Below are 17,321 nucleotides of genomic sequence, written 5' to 3'. Positions count from 1 at the left end.
TTTTTTTTAATTATTAGCATATTATTTGTCATGTTATGACATCAATTTTTATTTGAAAAAGTTATTAACATATATTTAGTTAAAATTTATTAGTTAAATTATGAACATCAGCCAAGTGTAAAAGAAAATTTACAAAATTTAAAAGATTTGATTTTTCTTTTTAAATTGCAAATTTGCAGTAACCAATTTTCTTTTAACTGCAAATCAGATACGAAGACAAAATTGTGTTAATTCATCATCTTCAACAAAAATTTTAAGAAGATAAAATTTATTTTTTCTTATATTCCTACAAATTGAAGATCAAGAAAGAGGAACAGAAGAAGAAGATAGGATTCATCATTCATGGTTTGCTCTTACATCTACTCTGCGATCCAAAACAAATACAGATTACAGAGAAGAAGAAGCTTTGGCTATGGCTTACGGTACACAATTTTAAATATTTTTTTATTTAAAAAATTTTCCACTAATTACTATCAATAGAGCTCACAAAAACATGAATCTGATCTAAAAAGCTCAGATTTTGAGGTCTATCTTTCCTCTTCACATACCCTTTTGCTTCCTTCTCTCCGTACGCACCATAACCTCTCTTCCCGTTCCGCTTCCACATCTCCACCGCGTAGCTCCTGTGCGCGTAATACGCCTCCGCCGCGCACGCTTTTCCGTCGCCTCCGTACTCCTCACCATCATCCGTTGCCGTTATCGGCTCCAACATTATCGGCAACCTCTCGTAGTGACAACGAGTGGTACCCTCCAGCTCGTCGAGGCGAGAGAGTCCTCTAGCCGTGACGGCGTACAACTCGCCTGTGACGCGCTTGGATCCGGAAGCACCGGGGAGGTTGAGGAGGAATGGGACTCTGTAGGGACCACAGACGAGAGGATAATTGTCTATGGTTCGGTACGTACCTCTGAAGACAGCGTCTCCGGTTCGCATCAGATCTTGCAAGAGTCCGTGGTTGGAGAAGCCTCTCTTTAAGGTACCGTAAGTGAATATGAGCGTTGATGGTGCAGGCTTGTTCTCTGCTATTTGAAAGCCCATTTGGCTTCTCTCTGAACTGATTATGGGAATGGAAATGGAAGCAGATAGTTTTTGCAGAGAGAGATCTTTTGTTGAATTTAGGGATGATGACGATGACCCAGGAACGAGATCCTCCATTTATAGCGGCCTTAAGTTGATTTTACCGTACTTATATATTTTTAATTATAACATCACATCTAAATAATAAAATAAATTTTATTTAACTTACAAGGCAATTAATTTTAAATAGATTAATGTTTTATTTGATTTATAAATTAAAAATTATAATTAATAAAAATTATTTAAATAAATTTAATTACTTTTGTTTTTATTTGATTTAATGTCACCAAATATAATTGATTTTTAAGCAAAGAAATTTGTGCAAAATGGGCATATAGGAGATTCTAATTTTGTACATTAATTAAATAAAGCATGATGAAATCTTGGGTTACCCAATTTTCATACTAAAACATGAGAGATTATTGATTGTTTCTAGAGTATTTATTCTCTCACATATATATGAAATATACTATTTATTTTAATTATTTTTTAAAAAAATTTAAATGAGGAAAAACAGGCTAGAATATATTATCAATTTTTTTTTATTATTGTAAAATTTACCGATCACTTATTAAAAGAGACGGTTGGTAAGATTTGAGAGTGTTGAATAAATTTTAGCGACTGAATTAACTTTTGTTGGTTAATTAATTTTAATAATAATTAAAATTTTATAAATATAAAATGAATTATTTCTTATTAAACTAAGAATAGATATTATATATAATTTCCCAAAAAAAATAATGAAGTATGTTGAAAAAGAAGAGATTACAACCCTTTGATCCATTACCTTTTCGTACTTTTTGGCCTAAAATTAAGTAAAATTTTTAAATACCATGATTTATCAATTGGTAAAATATTAAATTTAACCTTTATATTTATAGAAAAAATTAATTTAACTAATTTTTAAGTTTTTATCTAAACTAAATCAAAAGTTTTAATCTTGAAGATCAATTTAGCCTAAAAATTAAATTTCTTAATTTCTTGATTTAAATAAAAAAAGAATTAAGAAGTTTAATTTTTTTAATTTTAGGACTAAACTTATTATTTAAGCTCAAAAATTAAAAAATTTAATTTCTTAATTTTTTATTTTTAAATTAGATTGTGTTTAAATTAAAATTTTTACATTAATTTTGAATAAAAATTAAAAATAATTAAATTAAATTTTCTCTAATTTAACTTTTAAGCCTTTATAGATTCAAAAAATATCAGTCTTTGTGGTTATTTTGTTTTCCTCATATTATTGTTTCACATTGATATTGGATTGGTATCTTATAATTCAATATTTTATATATATAATTTTTCTAAAAGTCATTTAAATTATAAATCCCACTTGCCATGATTTTAATGCAATGAAGTGTATCTTATAATGTACTTTTATAAGGTAGGTGAGAATAAAATTAGTATTTTTAACAAAACATATATTATATTAGTCGATTATAATGATTTTTATATTAGTAATATTATAATAGCTTTAAAATTATAAATTCTTAAATTTAAATAAAGAAAATAATAAAAAAAAATTATGAACCTTCCTCATTATGTACTATTAACAATAGTGTAATCACACCCTACTGTTAATCAATCTATTAAAAATTAACAAAAATATCACATCAGTTGCCTTAATCCTTAAATTATCCCAAATTAAGCATAAATTAATCTAATTAAAATAAAAATACTTAATTTATTAACATTGGGAATATTTTTAATAAATCGAACGCTTTATATTAATATAAATAATATTTTTAATATAAAAATATTTTTTTAATTGACGTTGAGAATTTCTTTAATAATTTTTAATTAATATTAAGAATATTTTAAATACCAAAACGCTTGAGGAGAATCCTTTTTTGATAAATTTATGTGTTTAAATCAAATTTTTTTTATTTATATTTCACTCACTCATTCCATCTTTTTTTCGATATGAGAATTGAATACTTTTATATTCTCAATATAATAAATAATGGGCAAAGAAAATTGACATATATTAATTCATTAAGTTTGAAGTTATTTAAAAATAATAATTTAGCATGCTATTTAAAATTTAACATATTTTTTGAAATAAAATATAATTATCAATAATAATAATAATAAACAATGTTAATAAAAAGAATTTTTCTTTTAGGTAAAAAAAATAAATAAAAACAAGATTAAAGAGATGAAAAATGGGTGGAGATGTATATGTATTTGTGATGATAAAAATGTTGATAAGTTGGGCATCTTATGAACATGGTGGGTAGTGGTTCCCCATTCTGTTTTTGTATTTATCTTGTAATGAGAACTTTTCTTATCTAAGCTATTGATCACAATGAGTATGGTACTCGTAAAATTATCATACTCAAATCTGAATATATTAATATTTTTAAAAATTAAATTTATTTTTAATTAAATTAAAATTTATTTTTAATTATTTAAATTTATCATAAATTTAATTAAAATTTATTTTTATTATTTAAATTTATACTAAACTCGATCAAAATTTATTTTCAATTTATTAAATTTATTAAAAACTTAGTTATTATTACTCAAAAAATACTTAAAATCATTTAATTTTATATATTTTAATTAATAAATTATATAAAAAATTATTTTATTAATAATTTTTATTTTAAAAATTTAATAATTTTATAAAATATTTAAATATTATTTTATATAAAATAAAAAATATAAAAATTTATAAATATTATTATAAAAATATTTATTTTATATTAATTAAATATTTATATAAATATATTCAAATGATAGATAATCAATATATAATATTTAAATTAAATTTACACCAACTGTAAATATTATTTTTTAAATTTAAATATGTTCTATTAAGATTTGATAAGATTAAATACTCATAATAACTTAATTTATTACTATCTTTAATTTAAACTAGATTCATAATTAATTTAATATATAAAATATGTTATAAAATTTATTTACTAAATATATAAATATTATATGTTCATGTGATGATAACGTCAAATGTATGCAAAAATTTCCCTTATAATGATAAAGCAGGAAAATGAACGGAAGGCTTTTTTATTAAAAAAAAAAAAAATTCCACTTCGTTGGGCTGCGTAATGGGCTCGCCGAGAATCGGCTCCCTTTTCAACAATTTCAGTTCCGTAGTCCGCACAAAACCAAAACTTCAACCAAAATTAACAAACGACGCCGGCATACTGAAAACTTTCCGAATCTGCCACCCCCAACCCCATTCCCATTTTACGCAATCGTTGTCTTTCCATCTTTTCACATTTTCCGCACGATCACCGATCTCTCCTACCTACTATTTGTACTAATAAATTGATTTAAATTTGATTAAAATCGATTTGATTTTATATTTAAACCGTTTAAGGAAAAAATCAAAATGAATTGGACGAATCAATTGTGATTTGTCAGATTAGATCAAACCGTAAAGAACCACACCGAATCGTATAGCTACTAAGTTATTGGACTGAATTTTTATTAACATTAAAATCTTTCATTTTCTGTTGATTGATAAATTTCAGAAGACCCCAGGTGATGAATTGGATTCAAGACATGATAAAATAATAAAATTCAAGTTTTCTACGATGGTTGGGCTTAGCCCAACTACTCAGAAACCTGAACAGCGCTTCAGTTCAGCCTCCTGTGATAATTGCACAGTTGCTAATCAGCCCAATGGGCCTAATGCTAAAAATCACACCACTATCCTGAAAGCATATAATTGAACTCTTAATTTAATAGCCGGGATAATAATATTTAATAAAATATAATATAATTGAATGTGAATATATTAATAAAAATTCAGATATTTTGATAGTAAATCAAAATTAATGAAAAACAAATAACACAAAGAGAGAAGATACTGAAATCAAGAAAGACAAAAGAGCCATCACATAAATTGATTAAAGAAAAAAAAAGAAAAAAAAGAAGAGCATCAATCGCTTCCAACAAGTGGACATCAAAGTCCCCCAAAATACATGCCAAAATAATTATCAAACACAGCAAGTGGATTCTGTCCTTATCGCCTCAAATTAATTAAGTGCTCACCATAGCAATCAGCTGGCTTATTTTACCATGTACCCAATAAAAATAAAATTACTTTACTCTCACCTCTAATCATGCAACATTTTTTAGATGGAAGAAAAATAAAATGACCACATCACACCCAAACTTTGCACCTATTTTTTCCCTTTTTTTTTAATTTTTCTTTTTTTTATAGTTTTTTTTAAGGGTGTGCATTCCGAATCAAAATAATTAAAAAAAATTATAAATTAAATTAAATTAAAGATAAAAATCCAATTTTGTTTATAATTTTAGTCTTGATGGCCTCATGGCCGGAGTTACGTGGTGGTGAGTGGGGTGATATTACAAAAAATTTTAAAAATAATTATAAAAGTTATTCGAATTTCATTAATAATTTATTAATAATTTATCAACACTTTATCGATAAAAAAAAAAACAAAATTTAAATCAATTTATGCCAACAAAATGATAAACTGATTATCGATGAATAATTTACCAATGACGCAATTACGTAACTAAAAATGACACCTAATATTGATAATAAAATTAATGACTAAATAAAAAAATACCAATGAAAAAATTCATTAGTAGTTACTACTTAACTCGTATTTAGTTAGTAATATTAAAAAAAATTAAAAAAATTTAAAAAACTTGAAAAATTTTAACTACGAAAATATTTTATCTGTAATTATAAATAAACTTTTTTTAAATAATATTAAGAAGAAAATAAAAATAGAAATTTTAAAATAAATTACCTATGAAAATTTTTCATAATTAATTACCAACTAATAATATTTAGTCAGTAATATATAAAAAAAATAATTAAAAAAGTTTAAAAATTATTACCTATAAAAATTTTTCTTCAGTAATTACTAACGAATCATATTTAGTCAATAATATTAAAAAAAATATATAAAAAAATTAAAATAAATCACTTACGAAAATTTTTCATCAGTAATTACCAATGAAAATAATATTAAAATGAAAATAAAAAATAAAATTTTAAAATAAATTACCTAAGAAAATTTTTCATTGATAATTACCAACGAACCATATTTAAATCGATAATATTAAGAAGAAAAAAAAATTTACCAAAGTTTAAAAAATTTTGCTTGCAAAAATATTTTATTGGTAATTACCAACAAATATTAATTTTGTCTGTAATCCATCGGTAAATTATAAAAAATGTAAAATTTTCTCATCGTTTATGAATAGATAAGAGAAGGTTTAATTTCTCTATAAAAGAAAAGCCACTTTCTAACATATGACAATTGTGGCATAGACAATATGTAGGGCCTATTTTGGGCCCACTAATTATTTTTTTAAAGTCATTTAAATCTTAAAAAATAATTTTATATTTAAATTGAAATATTTAATATTTAATTTAAAAAATAATAAAAAAATTAAAAAAATAAAAAATAAATTAAAATTTTAAATTAAATTTAAAAATTAAATTTAAAAGTTAAATTAAATTAAAAATATGAAATAAAAACTAGCTACGAAAAGTTACCATTAGTAATTATCTACAACAACTTATTATCGTCGATAATTATCTATAACAACTTATTTTCGTTAGTAATTGCCAATAAAAAGTGTTGCTAGTAAATAGTTAGTGATTTATTAGTGTACGATCCTCCCTCAAAATTGGGTACAAAAAAATCATAATTTAACTACGAAATTGTTCGCCAGTAAATTTAGTGATAATATATTTTTTTTTATCAATAAAAATTACTTACACTAAAATTTATGGATAAAAAAATTTCCTCAATAATTCCTCGGTAATCCTAATTACCAATGAAATATAAGCATATTTGATCGATAATATTCATAACTATTTTTCCAATTTTTTGTAGTGTGATTGACCTACTCAATTAAAAAAAAAAATCCCATATATATATATTGAATTTTAAATCCTTGATTGATAGGGTTATTAACCATGTGTGCCTAAAACCCTAAAGACTAAAAAATTGGAAAACCAATCCTAGTCTCACAATCTATGGCTCAAAAAACCTGAGGATGAGCACTTAAATTGAACTGGCTAACCCAAGTCTAAATGGATGAATGAGCCCATCTGCATCTCAAGTGCAATTCACTTGTATTACTAATGATCAATTGAAAAGGGATAGCAACTTTAATTAGCAAAATGTATATATACACATGAATAATATTCCTTTGAGTTGAGCAAAATTTTTTTGACTCTGCTAACTCAATCTCTTGGCTCCATTTTGCTATGAACTTGATGAGTCTTCATTCTTGATAGTGACTCTTGATAGGCCTTAAAACTTTAGGGTTTGAGTGGTGATAACTAGTGATACAGGTGATATATTTAATGAAAGACACATGGATTAAGTGTCAGAGTAATATTTGGATAGATATAGGTGAAATATGGGTACTTAAATGGCTTATAAAACCTCTTCCGAGTATTTATACAGGTTAGGATCAATTTATGATTTTGCGTTGTCAGATTCGAATTGAAGTCTAAACCAGTCTTTAACCCGAATTTAGAAATCATTGATATTCGAAATTGTTCAGATCATTCTGATCCGAATGATATAATATCCAAGAGAATCGCTCGGCCAATTTCAAGATTTGAACCACAGTTATTAACTCTTGAGATTTGAGCGTTCAGAATTTTGAAATTTAATCTCCAATGTTATCAGATTAGGAGAACAACTTCTTATGTCTTTACAGATAGTTTATATAAGGTGACACATCCTAAAGCCTTAGTACGCTTATTCTTCTTCATTGATTACTGAAAATCTCTCATCAGAAACCTATAAACTCTTAAAACATTTTATAACTTAAGCGTCAGAATAATAGTATCTAGGCTATCAAGTTCACATTTTCTCTTCGCAGATTTTCAGTGCTGATCTAAAAGACTCACGACGGTAGTCATGGAATACTTCCAGCAGGCCAAAAATAGCTTTTTTTTTTTTTTTTTTTTTTTTACAGCCTCACCTCTGTAATTTTCATATCAACAAAATATATAGCTTTCAATTCATGACCAAATTATGTGATAAAAGAATAAATTCCCTGTTACTATTAAATTGGAATGTATCGTTCACAATAGTAATTAGCTAGTTAGTAAATGAATCCTGGAAGGAAAATACATAATTTCTTCCAGGCCCTGAAAAGAAGGTCCATTGTAAAAAGGCAAACGAGGATCCAGATTGCTGCTACCTTGTAAAATTACCCTGAAATATAAATGCAACACATGGGATTGTTCAACTTCTTTCTAGTTTTGCTGATTCACCCACTTTTTCCACGTTTTCAAAGGAACGACTTCCAAGTTTCAAACACTAGAGACAACACATCTATACACTCCAAAACATATCATGTCCAAGTAAATTTGGGTATAAATTTTTCTTTTTTATCTCAGAAAAATTAGAAAAAAAAATATCTAATGAAAGGACAATAAATTATAATTAAGAGAATAAGGAAAAAAAAAAAAAAAAGAAAGAAAGAAAGAAAGAAAATGGAGAATATAAGAATAGAAAGGTCAGTTCCTTAAACCAAACGCATCTAATTTTTGGTTTAGCTTCGGATATAGGTTCGGTGGTAGACTTTTGAGCCAAAGATAAGCACCTCCCACACACACACCCCTCCCCCATCCTTCACCCACCACTACAAGCTTCTACCCCACCTCCTTCTTCCTCCTCTTCTCTCTCTCTTTCCTAGCAAGAAAGATAGAAAGAAAGCTCCTTTTTCTTTCTCCAAATTTGTCCGGATGATCAGCACTGATCAAGAAACCACTGTGAGAGAATTCAAACCCAAAAGCAGAAGAATCATGGTCAGTATATCAGTGTCACCACATTTGATTTACATATTTATATGTTTCTGTTTGATGAATTCTTGCATTGATATGGAAAAACCCATGTGTGTTTTCTTGTTTATATATGTATAGGGTGGTGGAGGCCCTGATGATGATGATGGAACTGATGCTGATAAAGAAGATATCGAGTGGCCGCCATGGCTGCGTCCTCTTCTCCAAACAAGCTTCTTCGTTCAATGCAAACTTCATGCTGATGCTCACAAGAGCGAATGCAATATGTATTGCTTGGACTGCATGAATGGAGCCCTTTGTTCTCTCTGTCTCTCATTTCACAAAGACCATAAAGCTATTCAGGTACGGCTTTTCTTTTCATCACCTTAATCATGTAAAAACTCTGAATCAAATCCAAACACATTAACTGTGAATCTTTGCATTGGTTTCACCAATGACATGTGCTAATCCTGAAACCATGGCTTCAGAAAAGGGAATTAAGAGCATATGGCACATGGTTTTGTTGTACTACAATAATCAATTTTTTGGGGTTGCTGTTCTTGACAAAAATTAATTTTTGCTTGGGTGTTTGTGTTTTGCAGATAAGGAGATCATCATACCATGATGTGATTAGAGTTTCTGAGATTCAGAAATACTTGGACATTACAGGAGTGCAGACCTACATTATCAACAGTGCTAGAATTGTGTTTTTGAATGAGAGGCCTCAGCCTAGGCCTGGTAAAGGTGTCACCAACACTTGTCAAGTCTGTGAGCGTAGCCTTCTTGATTCTTTCAGTTTCTGTTCCCTTGGTTGCAAGGTATGAATTCTTCACAATTTCTCTTCTATTCCCCCTTCCAATTCTTCTCAATTTCTCATTTGTTCCCTTGGTTGCAAGGTATGATTTGAACTCAATTTCTTGTTTCAGGAAAATTTTAAGATGGATTCTGCCATTTCTTCATATTTTTATTAGGAAAATACCCAATTGCATATTTTTATCTTGGTAATTAAGTTAAATTTAATGGTGATTAAAATTGCATTCCACATGGTAAAGGAATTATTCCCCAAGCTAGGCCCCAACAACCCTTTAACAAGAAAAATGTGCATATACACAATCTCTTTTTAATTTTTTTAATGAATAAATAAATAAATAAATAATTTTAATTTTAATTTCACATATGGTTAATTAATTATTTTTCTTAATTGTGAGATGATCATCAGATTGTTGGGACATCAAAGAACTTCAGGAAGAAGAAAATGCGCAAGGAAATGAATGGATCAGACACAGAAGAATCAATGAATGGCAATGGCATTATCAACAACAAGGGAAATAATGGAAATGGGAATAAAAGGAAAATCCAAAGCTTTACACCATCAACACCACCACCAACTTCTGTGAATTACAGGGCTACTGCCAAGAGGAGGAAGGGAGTCCCCCATAGATCTCCAATGGGAGGATTCATCATAGAATACTAGCTCTATCTACCACTCTAAGATATTACTCATATACAAATCCTCAGAACCCAGCTGCAGGTTGGTCACTCACATCTGAGCCTTTGTGCTAGGAGGCCGGTGTTGCAGAGTGATCATCGTCTAAAACTCCTTCTTGTATATAGAAAGAACAGAAATAAGTGAAATGGTGAAGTGCACAAGAAAGAAAGAAAGATGAAGAACAAATCAACAATAGAAAATGATATATTAAGATGGGGGTGTTAGATTTTAGCTGGAGTTTATCTACGTATCATGTAGGCTTTTGATACTAATTTGTGAGATGTGCAATATGTACATATGGTATGTAGCTTGTCGACAACTATAATGTACTGTGAGAAATGAATGAATGAATGTAAGAATATATATATATATATATATATATATATATATATATATATATATATATATATATATATATATATATATATATATGTTTTGAGTTACTGTTTATACTTTCTTTATTTAATTACTTTTTAAAATAAATATAATTATAAAAATATTTAATCTTATGCATTCTCAGATAAAGAATAAAGAAATTATTAAATGCACTAATACATATATACCATCTCTTACAATTATGTAAGATCCAATTTTCATATTATAAGGATTGTCTACTTTTCTATGAAAGAGGGAGAATATTACTTTCATGTACATCGAAAATATTATATCATCTTTCTAAAGAATTTATATGCAAAATAAATATTCATTAATGATATTTTTAGGGTTTTGTATTTTTTTTTGGGCTACTTTTGAGGGTTTTTTTTTTTTTTTTCCATCACACTAGCAAGAGAATGTTTCTTAATACTATGAGACTACTTAATAATTTTCTAATTTTTTTTGTTATTATTAGTTAGGTTTATGAAAAATAGAGAGAAGCTTTTTGGTTTGTGGTAAATGGAGAAACTTTCTCATTCAATGAAGTGTTTCGAAATTGTCTCACATGGTAGAAATAGCTGGAATTTGATAATTGCCAAAGGGAAGAAGAGTACTGTGAAGAGAGATTTACCGAAAGGACTGTGAACAAAGCTTCATCCTAAAAGGACTGTAAAAACATAGAAATCACTATAGCTCTTTCTTTTCAGTATCCAATAATTTAGGCTTAAAAACTCAACACTTTTTTCCCCTTTTGTGTTCCTTTGTCTCACTACTTTTATAACTTTCTCTAGAAGAAAAGATTAATATTTAAATTAATTGACTCTTTTTAATTTATATAAAATTTTAAATAATTTATAAAATTTAATTAAATTTTAATTCATGAAATCGAAGAGTGGAGTGGACCGTTTAGTCTGCTATTGTTCAATCTATATTCTTTATTAATACTATCGAACTTTTTAAATTTTTTATATTATTTTTTATATAAATCGTTAGTTTTATTTATGTAAAAATATGATATATTAATTTGTAATTTTTTCACTCCATTTTTAAATAATAAAATATTTTTCCACTAAGTTTGATATAAAATTATGCATAAATTAAACACCATAATCCATCCTTAAGATTAAAAAAAAAACTCATAATAAAGAGATTAAAAAAAAACTCTTACATAAAAGAATAAAACTGTCAATGAGATCAATTAAATAAAAATTTGTAAAAAAAAAAATTAAATATTATTCATGAGAAAATGAAAGTAACTGATTAATTAGTTGATTACAAGAAGATTTTGGCATAATTAAGTTTAATTTTTATACAAAGAAACTAGCTAGATTGAACTTTAATAATATATTTTACCACATTGTTGTCATTTCAGTACATTATTAAAGAATCATTACAAGCCTATAAATGTTTACTTTTATGTTGATCTGGGCTTTAAAAAAATTATATTTTATATGACATATGAAAGGAATAAATTTCTTTGAAAAATAATCTTCCTAAATTGACTAATTCACTGGTGGGGTTAGTTAATTTGGAAAAATTTTTGGAATAACCTTTGATATAAATTAATTAAGTTTTTAATAATTGTCATATAAGTTAAGTATAGTTTAATATAGGAAGTGTTTATTTTAATTTGTAAAAGTTAATTTATAAATATTTTATATTTTTAAATTAATTAAAATTTATAAATATTTAAAATTTTAAATAGTTATATGTTTAATTAATGTTTTTAATGAAAAATAATTTATAAATATTATATTAATTAATAATTTTTTATTAATAGATTGCACAAATAAGTAATAATCTTTCAGGCACAAAAACTTAGAATGGCAATAGATTCCATGGCGGAAGGAGTGGGTCCCACTTTGCAAGGTAAAGTAGAAGGAGAAGAGATAGTCACGGAAGAGGCGATGTACTCTCTGGAAGTTGTATGATTTTGACACGTAATTTGTCCGTTTTACCGGTAATACCGGTAAACACAGTAGTCATTCTTTAACATTTAAAATATTTTATTATTAAAAAAAATGGTTAAGACAGCGACACAGTACACGCCGTCGTTCGCAAGTTGCCGTACCAGAAAAATTGCAGTCACTTTCATGATTCATTCGTTTGCTAAGTTGAATGCCACGTGTCCCACTAGCCCCAATAATTGTACTTTGATTACTTCTCAGCCGTCCATTTTCATCACCCATTTTTTGCGTTGTACTTTGTTGAAAAAGGTTGCAAGACCCACTAGAATAAGTGGGTTTAGTTTCATAATAAGAGAATCAATTTAGAATAACTACATCATTAGCTTATTATTATTATTATTATTATTATTATTATTAATTTATTATTATTGGTTATTTTTCTTTATAGTGGTTGGTTGATTGGTTGGTGGTGCCATAATAGTAACTAGTAGGAGACATATATTTTTTTTTAAATATTTTTTATGTCATTAATATTCTCAATATGAAAATTAGAATCTAATCTTTGTAGAATTTACTCACATTTATTATTTTTCTAAGAAAAGCATTGTAGTCTTAAAAATATATTTAAGAAATATAGGTGAGGGAAGGTTTTTAAATTTAACATACCATTAATTTTATTGAGAAATTAGGAAATTATTTGTATTAATGTGTGTAGCTATTAATAATTTTAATTTATATATATATATTTTTTTAATTTTAATATATAAAAATAATATAATATTTTAAATTTTTTTATTAATTATTTTAAATTTTATGTTTATTACTTTTGTATATCTTTCAAACTTTTTAATAAAGATTTCATCATATAAATAATTAAAATTTATTTATATATAATTAAAATTTATTCATATATATAAGTTACATTATAATAATGACTATTTATTATAGTGTTAATATAATAATTATTAAATAATTTATTACTTATGTATAATAAAAAATATCATGGAATAACACAATATTACGTGTTAGCCATATAGAAATATTATAAAATAGAATGTTATAAAATATTCTTTTAAGTGTTAATAACGTAACAATATTATAAAAGAGAATGTCATGTGATATTTTATTAAAAAAAACGATCTACTTTATATATATTCAAGCACTGAATGCATTATGTAGACAAGTCCTAATACTACCAAAGAGTACTAGACTAGCTAGAGGGTAGAATATCATATGAATAGAACAGTTATTTTGTAGGAGATTAATAATATTGGTCAATATTTGATTGTGGGCAGCTTTTGTCATTATGAGAGCAACAAGGAACAAGAAAATCCATCAAGCAGATTAGATTAGATACTCTAAATATTTACAAAATTAATGTACATTTGTTATGGAAATTAGTATGAAGTTTCTTCTTTCAATCTTACTTCTTACTTTTCTTTGATTTTCTAATTAATTATTGGACCATTTGATACTTACCTTATTGACTTTGTACTCTTATATCTTTAATATCAAGATTAAATAAAATAGAAATTATTTTATGCCACATTTCTTTTATCTTAATTAAATATATTGTTTGATTTTATTTTTTAAAAGAGATTTATGAATTTTTTTAAAAAAATAACACTCTTATATATCATTATTAGTATTTCTTCTATTTTAAAATTGTGTTATATATCAAACAGAATTAATTCTAATAAAAAAGTTTTATTTTTTAGTAAATATGGTTTGATTTTGATAGAGAGAGTTGTAGTTTGATTTTGAGAGAGAGAGAGAGAGAATGCTTTAAATCTTGGTAGTTGAACTTTTCAATTTTGTCCACTCTTTTGCAATTTTCAAGGGAAAAAGGATACTCTTTTAGCCCAAAGAAAGTTAATTTTTTAGCAGGACAAAAGAAGTGAAAGAGAATGTTACATTAATAATAATAATAATAATAATAATAATAATAAATAAATAAATAAATAAATAATGTTTTCTTATTTATTAATGCAACATAATTTTTTAGAAATGTGTTTACTTTATGTCCTCTAAATGTTTTACATAATCACAAATTTGATGGCATTTAAATATATTTGCTAAATTTAATTATATATTACTCCATTCGTTTATAAATAATAGTCACACTTAAAGTTTTTATGGTGATTTAAAAAATAATTAGATCACTTGATTTTTATAAAAAAAATATTAATAATTTATTTAATTCTCTTTTCTTAGAAATTTGAAGAAATAAATATTAACATGATAAACAGTTAATTTAATTAAGAAAGATGTGATAATATTAATTTAAAAAAATTATATAAATATTTATTATATTTTATAGAGATAATAGGTAAGATTGAAAAAATATAATTAATTCTCTTTGATCTTTTAAATATGATAGATAATATTAGATAAAATAAAAAGTTAAATATAACTATTATTTATGAACGGATGGAGTATAAACATTATTTTTTGTGTATTTAATTTTTATTAATTATTAATTTTTTTATCATAAACATTATTTTTTATATGTTTAATAATTTCCAAAAATACGTTTTTTTTCAAACTAATTATTAATATTTTTAATTAAAATATTTTCATAAATAAGTGGTGATAAAACTTTGACCTACTAAACTAAAAAAATTATATATATAATAAAAATTTTCTTATTTACAATCTATTCATCATAAATTCAAAATATAAAATAAATAATAAAATTTCTTTATTAAATATATGAATGAGTTTATGTATAAAATAAATTTTCATATAATAAAATCATGGCCTTGTAACTGGGTGGGTGATCATAACCATATTTTAAGAGATATGGATTCTGTAATAACTGTAAAATGGTTGCCTTTCCTCCTCCTTTTTGGTCCACTTGCTCCAACATGGGGTCATATTATGCATTAGTCATCACATTAAAGGATAGATAGGGTTTTGGACCCCACCTTCTTTAATGAACTTTGCCTAAGCCATGATGTCAATTACTTCTCAAACCCCAAAACCCAATCCTCTACTATCATATTGTGGTGACAATTATTTCACATTATTTAGTTAAAAATAAATGCAAGGAAAAGAGGATTGCACTTCCACTAGGACTTCTTGTCCCCATTTATATATTTATTCCATTGGCTAAAATCTTATTGTTAGGTCACCCACATCACCAACTTGGGTTTTTGGGTATGTTAAATTCTAGCTTTACATGTGTTTCACACTATAAACATTTGTTTCATTTGAGCTTTGTTAAAATTAATGTGAGATTTAATTAAGTTATTAATAGATTAGTGTCTCAAAATTAAAAAAATTGATAATTTTTTTTTTAAATCTTTACATGATAAAGGTAATATGAATAGTAACCCTTCCTTTTTGTGAATTATGAGTGGTAGATGTAGGTTTGACAAAGACCTAGAGCTATATGGCATAAAGTTTTGCAGGTTCAAATTTCCAATTAAGGTATTCTTTTTTGACCTAATATATGTATTATGTGTTATGTTATCCCATATAGATTTGGATTAAAGTGTTTATACTATATATAATGTTTGAATAAAATTTTATTTCAATGAGTTAAATTTTGAAATAGAGTTAAATCTGATCTATTTTCTTTATACTTTAATATTAGATCAGTAAATGATGTATTTGCTTGTAAAATTTCAATAAAATTAGACTCAGTTTATTTTCTTTGCATATTGGAAAGAAAATATACCCCAAAAAATTATAGTTAATTAATTAAATCATCAAATATTTATTATAAAATACATGAAGTTAATAATTTAAATTTAAGTTTTTTATTTTCTTAAAATTATTATTTTTTTTAAAATTTAAATTTAATGAATTAAGACTAAAAAGATCTTGAATTTAAACTTTTATTTATCTATTATAAGATTTATTATTTTTATAATGAAAAAAATGAAACCATTATATTCTTTTTTATTTTGTGATGATAATGATAAGTTGAAAAGGCCAAGCAGAAAGCCTAGTTAAATTGAAATTGTTAATTTCTTTAATTATTATGGTGAGTTTGTTGTAGAGGAGAGAGTCACTAGAGAGAGTACGTGTGAGGGGTGGGTAAGAGAGGATAGTATGACCAAAAAAAATATATATTTTTTTTTTATATTTTATTTCAAGTAAGATTTATATTTACAATAAAAAATTATTTTTTATCCACATGAAATCACATGATATCTTTTTTTATCATAATCAAATTATAAAATCTTAATTGAAAAAGACATCAAACTACAAGTTATTAATTTTATAATTTATCCTAAAATTTAAATAATTATATATTTATTCAAATATTATCTATAATAAAAATATTATTTTAATATCTAAATATATATTTATATTTTTTCACACCCATGAAAAGGTAAGGATAAAATTTACATAATTAAAAATTTAACTTTCCTGAAAATGTGAAATTTTATCAAAATTTAACATTTTCAAGTATTTTTTTAAAGTGATTTTCAAAAATCAAAAGCTCTCTAGACCAAAATTGACTAAAAGCCTCAATGAAATCCACTTTTAAAGTCTTACATATCATTCTGACCACTAAAATGTTCCACTCAGAAGATGGACCAAACTCACATAAAGCAAACCACTGAATGTATGACCTTCTCCACTTTCTGTTTCATCTTTAATTTTCTATAGCCAAATATTTTTTCTTGTACAATTTTTCACCCTTAAGATATAGATTATACTATTTTTTTTAAGTGATCATTGGTTTTTTTTTTTAAATAAAAC

The 17,321-nt window shown here is 25.4% G+C and overlaps 2 protein-coding genes across 2 annotated transcripts; one reads left to right on the top strand and one right to left on the bottom strand.

The window, feature by feature from the left end:
- Positions 1-251: 251 nt before the first annotated feature.
- LOC131178735 (putative gamma-glutamylcyclotransferase At3g02910) lies at positions 252-1,168 on the bottom strand. The gene has a single exon (XM_058144330.1). The coding sequence runs from the start codon at positions 1,151-1,153 to the stop codon at positions 464-466; it is 690 nt and encodes a 229-aa protein (XP_058000313.1). The 5' UTR covers positions 1,154-1,168; the 3' UTR covers positions 252-463.
- Positions 1,169-8,654: 7,486 nt separating this feature from the next.
- LOC110653000 (protein RGF1 INDUCIBLE TRANSCRIPTION FACTOR 1) lies at positions 8,655-10,696 on the top strand. Its single transcript, XM_021808623.2, has 4 exons — positions 8,655-8,861; positions 8,976-9,197; positions 9,437-9,652; positions 10,054-10,696. Exons 1-4 carry the CDS (start codon positions 8,799-8,801, stop codon positions 10,306-10,308), a joined length of 756 nt encoding a protein of 251 aa, XP_021664315.2. The 5' UTR covers positions 8,655-8,798; the 3' UTR covers positions 10,309-10,696.
- Positions 10,697-17,321: the final 6,625 nt, after the last annotated feature.

The sequence above is a fragment of the Hevea brasiliensis genome, chromosome 3, assembly GCF_030052815.1.
Source record: "Hevea brasiliensis isolate MT/VB/25A 57/8 chromosome 3, ASM3005281v1, whole genome shotgun sequence".
NCBI classification, from domain to species: domain Eukaryota; kingdom Viridiplantae; phylum Streptophyta; class Magnoliopsida; order Malpighiales; family Euphorbiaceae; genus Hevea; species Hevea brasiliensis.
Note: the sequence above shows the minus strand (reverse complement) of the source record. Positions and strands in the feature narration are given on the sequence as shown.

What these genes read in the sequence shown, in the direction of transcription:
- LOC131178735 (XM_058144330.1), bottom strand. Translation starts at nt 1,153, where the DNA reads ATGGAGGATCTCGTTCCTGGGTCATCGTCATCATCCCTAAATTCAACA.
- LOC110653000 (XM_021808623.2), top strand. Translation starts at nt 8,799, where the DNA reads ATGATCAGCACTGATCAAGAAACCACTGTGAGAGAATTCAAACCCAAA. An exon ending in CCAAAAGCAGAAGAATCATG is followed by an intron (nt 8,862 to 8,975) that starts GTCAGTATATCA and finishes ATATATGTATAG; the next exon opens with GGTGGTGGAGGCCCTGATGA. An exon ending in AAGACCATAAAGCTATTCAG is followed by an intron (nt 9,198 to 9,436) that starts GTACGGCTTTTC and finishes TGTGTTTTGCAG; the next exon opens with ATAAGGAGATCATCATACCA.